At 39.2% G+C, this 5359-nt stretch overlaps 1 gene segment (V, D, J or C); it reads right to left on the bottom strand.

The window, feature by feature from the left end:
* Positions 1-464: 464 nt before the first annotated feature.
* On the bottom strand, positions 465-1074 carry LOC111762978 (immunoglobulin kappa variable 3-11-like). The segment is given in 2 exon segments: positions 465-805; positions 989-1074. Coding segments are annotated over 2 exon segments (390 nt in total).
* Positions 1075-5359: the final 4285 nt, after the last annotated feature.

Genomic DNA, 5359 nt, shown 5'->3' with positions numbered 1-5359 from the left:
AGTTATCTAAATAAAAAAACAAAGTAGAGGAACAAATCAAATCATCTTTTGTGACACTGACAAGAAAGGCTTGGATGGCAATGTGTCCAGGGAAGAAAGAGTAAGGGAGAAAATGATCTTCCATAGGGAAGTTTTGCACATGAAGGATCAAGGATTTAATCTTGGGAAGCACCAGAGTTGGAGGATGATGGGGGAGAAGGAAGAAGATGGACAGAATAAGGAAAGAAGATGATGAATTTTTAAACATTAAGGAGATACAATGAATAGAGAATCAATCCATCAGGGTGTAAAGTTTACAGGACTGTAGCCTAGAGTGTCAATTGAGTCTTTTGATCTGGCAAAGTGAAAAAAAGATTTCTATGGTACAGTCCCCTAAAGGGTGTGGTTTCACAGACTGACGGAGGAAGCAAACACATTCAAGTCTATCTGAAGAGGAAGCAGCTGGTGCTGCAAGACTCACTGCCCTACAGCCCTGAGGAGGTTTGTGTTCGAGGTTGAAGCACTGTGGGAGGATAGCTGCTATGCTGCTGACAGTAATAATTTCCCAAATCCTCAGGCTGGAATCTGCTGATGGTGAGAGTGAAATCTGTCCCAGACCCACTGCCACTGAATCGATCAGGAATCCCAGATGGCCGACGAGAAGCATAATAGATGAGCAGTTTAGGAGCCTGTTCTGGTTTCTGGTAGTACCAGGCTAAGTAGCTGCTAACACTCTGACTGGCCTTGCACTTGAGGGTGACGGTCTCTCCTGCAGATGCAGCCACAAAGCCTGGAGACTGGGTCATCACGATGTCCCCACTGGCACCTGCAACCAGAAAAGAACATAGAGCATACATTCAACCACAAATGTATAAAATATGTATATAAGTGTAGGTTTTCTCATTTATCATATATATTCAGATCTGTTTTAGATTAAATGGTTTGCTCACTCTGCATGTTAAAACCATTCTCCAGCTTTATAAAGATAATACCCTTCTAAACCTCTCACCTGAGACCCAGAGCACCAGCAGGATGAGCAGTTGAGAATGTGCCATCATCTTGCTCACCGGCTGATGCACTTAGGCCCAATCTCCAGGGAAACTGCATTAATAGAGCTCTGAGCAGACAACCAAGTCCCCGAGGAGCATATGCAAATCTATAGAGTATAAAGTCAAATGTACCTGTGCAGTGAGCTGTGAAGATAAATAATGGACAGAGATAAAAATACCATGACCAGAGGAAATGTAACAACACTCCTACAAAAGGCAGGAAATCAATTTAGCACCACAACTTTCAAAAATATTCAGACAATTTGGAAAATGAAATATTTTATCTGCAATTGTACTCTTACAAATCAACTGCACCCATCTTGAAAACAAAAGGAATTTGTAAGAAAATACCTGCATCTGTAAGTGTAATATCAGAACTTAATTAATTGTTATAAATATGGTGCCAAAACCTAGGTGGAATATACTCATATAATTGGATATATTAAGATGTAGTGCACATATGGTCTATCTCAGTCTATTCTAAATTTTAACATCCCAAAGGAACCTCACTTGATATACTCAAGAAAAGTCCTCTGTGTTGCCCTTAATACAATATCACTCTCAGAAAGGAGTCATCAAATATTTACAATCACCGTTAGCACCATCATTTAAATCGACCACTTTCTAAAATCACTAATGGAGTGGTTAGCAGACCTGAAGTGTAACACCTCCACCTAGTGGTCATAGGTAAAATGGCTGCAGCTCCCAAAGTCAGAACATTTCTTCATTTATTCCTACCCAAAACTGATGATACTTTTAGAATTATGCAAATAACAATATCATGAACACTTCTAGGCATAGGACATTAAATTATGAACAAATAGAATGATTCGTTTTACTGGGAGATTACACAGTAAACAAGTAACATTTCTGAAACCTTTACTACCGTGCCTCTCCGTGACTTCCTCCTCTGTTACTCAGGAAAGGTAGGACCACCTGAACCTGGTCCATTTCAGGATCAACCCTCTGCACGAACAGTCAGAGGTAAGAGAAAATTTAGGACACTTTAACAATTATATGGATAAAAAATTTGCCACTATCGTGAGTATATCTTTTCCTGCAGACTTTTTCCAAAGCTCTTGAGCTTTCCCATGATGTGGAATGTCCTAAGGCATGTATTGTTCTAATTCTAATTAATAAGTTCGTTTTCTGTAGTTTTTCTCCTTATGAGCACTTTATCTTAGGAGAATGTCCCCTCCCAGCATTCAGGAATGGAGCTTCAGACGCCCACGTCATCAGGGAAGGCATTCCTTCTCATCTACAATCCTCTCTGTTCTTAGACCACCAAGTATCTGTGTTTAGATGATGTTAATAATTAATTCAGGTTTGTCTTTACACCCATGTATTTTTTCCTCCTCCATGAAGTTGCATTTAATAAACATTCTTAAGTTTTTTTACTTTCCTTGAATTTCTACTCCTTAATTGATAGATTTCCTGCATCATTGCAATATAATTTCCTTCCTATTCTTACACACACTCAAAAATGTAAAGTCACCATGGATGACAGCATGATAAAAGGATGTGTCATGTGAAGGGTAACCAGCCCAGAGGGGTCCACAAAAAATGTGAAGTAAGGAAATATTATCTTCAAGTAGGGGACAGTTGGCCTAATGTGTGAAGAGAAGAGGGGACTGTCCTTCAAAACCGAGGGAAGAGAACTTCAGAAAATGAATAGGACTTAGGAAAAAATGGCCCTGGATATTTAAGAAAGACGAAGAAACAGAGCATGAGAGCAGAACTGGCATGATCCAAGAGGAAAATTAATTCGAAGAACAGTTGAGGCTTAGGTTATATACTATGAGAATCCATGGAAAAAAGAGATAGAATTAATTTTTCATTTTAGCAGGTACTTCTGGGTCATTTTACAACCAATAACACTCCAAAGATGCAGATACAGTGGAAGCCACTAATGTTTCAGTGCGGCTGGGAAACTAGCTTTTCTATCATCTTCTTCCCTGAAGTCATATAATGATCTTAAAAAGTGAAATTTTCCAAATGCTCTCCCAATGCCAAAGATCCAATTTAGGCCAAATCGATCTTTGGTAAATGATTTAAAAAGAACACATTGTGGTAAGTAGAATTCTAAAAAAGCCTGGGGACTCCTGTCCCTAGTATATTCACGCCTTCTCTCAGTTGTTTAAACACTATCCAGGTGCTACTGTGACGTGATTTTGCAGATATCATTAAAGCTGTTGACTTTAAGAAGGGGGGTCCATTAAATCTTGCTCTACTGGTCAGAAAGAAAGAGCCCAGAGAAATTCATAAATAATTAGTATTTGAAATGGGAAAATACATCTGAAGTTGGTTGTGGAGATCCAGGGGACCATGTGGCAAGGAACGTGGGCAGGCTCTGGGAGGAGAGAGCTGACAGCCAGCAAGGACATGGGATCTCAGCACTGCCACCTGAGGAACTGCTTCTGCCAAACCCCATGAGCTTGGAAGAGAACTCTGTGCTCTGGACAGACGGCAGTCTTATATAACCATGTAGGAACCTGAGAAGAAAGCCATCAACATTGGATCCAGACTCCTGATCTACAAAACTCTGACCTAATAAATTGCTTATTAGTTATGAAAAGAGAGAAAAGTGATATATGTGTGTGTGTGTATTAAAACAAACCACATGCTAAAATGGAAGTCATAAATCCAGATACAAGAGTTATCATCCCATTTAGCTCATAGCTGAATGATGCTGACACATGTTTCTTTTCATGAAATGTGGTATGCTTTATGCCCCTTTCACCCACAGATGATTTCCTGATGTGTTACCACATCCACAGGGTCAGAGCTCAATACTGTGCTATGAAAATACAGGTAAGAGGAGAACTAGCTTTGAAAGTGGTCAGGATCTGTCCCCTCTGTTTCCATGGCAATGTTCTCTGAAACAGAAGAAATTCTAGACAGGGCTCTTAGTAAGAGAGGGCAGTGAACTGGGGACATTCCAGGTAGACCTGAACCAAGCTGCTGTCTTCATATTTGCTTAAACCCTGGAGTGCTTCAGATTCCTAAATGTGGATGACTCCTTCCTTCTACATGAGAAAGAATGGTAGTGTTGCATTTTGTCTTGATCTAAGAGGTAAACTGTCTTATGCTTCCATTTATTTAGAATTTATGATTCTACATATTTTATTTAATTTTGTATACTCCTGTTGTTCAAATGACCAAAAAAATCTTAATTAATTATAGATAAAATCAACTTAGCAAGTATATTTTCTGGGCTCAGCTTATCCTTCCCCATTAACTTACCAGAGGTCAGTAAAGCCAAGTGCTGCTGTTGCAGACATGAAATCAGGCTATTTGATATATGAGGCACAATTCACATGCAGCCTGATCTAACATGCTTCAGGGTTCTCAAACAATTCTACAGTATCAATGGAATTCTTTTCCCCAGTATAGATACAGGGCCCCAGTGAATGTGCTCAATGAGTTTGGGCATGAATGGATGAAAGTAATGTGTTAGCAAATTCATAACATGAAGGCAACATTAATCTTTAAACTTGAAATGATGAGGTTTGTTGCCAAATGCATAGAATATTGATGTACAGAATAAAACATGATGCTGTTGCCTTAAAATGGGAACAATGCATTAGCAGTGCCCAAGACATTTTTCAGTAAAGGTCACACGATATTCCTGCAACAGATTCATGGAAACCACATGCATGTGGTGACCTGGATTTGAATCTGGAAGGGGCACAGGAGAAGGAAAAAAATTAGATACATCTGAATGAAGTCTGGAATATTGTTACTAAATTTGTACCCATGTAAATCTCTTAGTTTGACCAATGTACCATGATTATGTAAAATGTTAACATTAGGGGGAAGTGAGCAATAGTGTGCGGGGACTCTCTGGACAGCTTCTACAACTTATATATGAATCTAAAATTATTCAAAAACAAAAACATATTTAACAAAACACGAGGAGAGAGATCTCAGTATAGCTGAGTGAACACTGTATTTAACCAAGTGAGGTCTGAAATGATGAAGTCTTGTCCTATACTAAAGCCAGACCCCATCTGCAGTGACATTACAATGCTTGCTCCAGACATTCAGCATCTCCATTACAAGTGAGAGCTGCACAACTTGAAATAGTGACTTTTTGACTCCTGATTTTCCTCACCTCATCTGACCCTTTGTTCCAAACAAAACTACCTTAGAGCATACTCTTCAACCAAGGTGTATGTCCTAAGGGTAGGCAAAAAGGTTTTTTCAGGGGTTCATGGCCAAGAATAAGTTTAATGGAATACATTTCTAGATCTATGTGTTCTGCTCAGATTCTTTCTTAAATTGGATCTTTCCAAGAACAGTCAAGTTGTGCTGCTGATTCTCCTTTCCCA

The sequence above is a fragment of the Dasypus novemcinctus genome, chromosome 17 (genome assembly GCF_030445035.2).
Source record: "Dasypus novemcinctus isolate mDasNov1 chromosome 17, mDasNov1.1.hap2, whole genome shotgun sequence".
Classification (NCBI taxonomy): Eukaryota; Metazoa; Chordata; class Mammalia; order Cingulata; family Dasypodidae; genus Dasypus; species Dasypus novemcinctus.
Note: the sequence above shows the minus strand (reverse complement) of the source record. Positions and strands in the feature narration are given on the sequence as shown.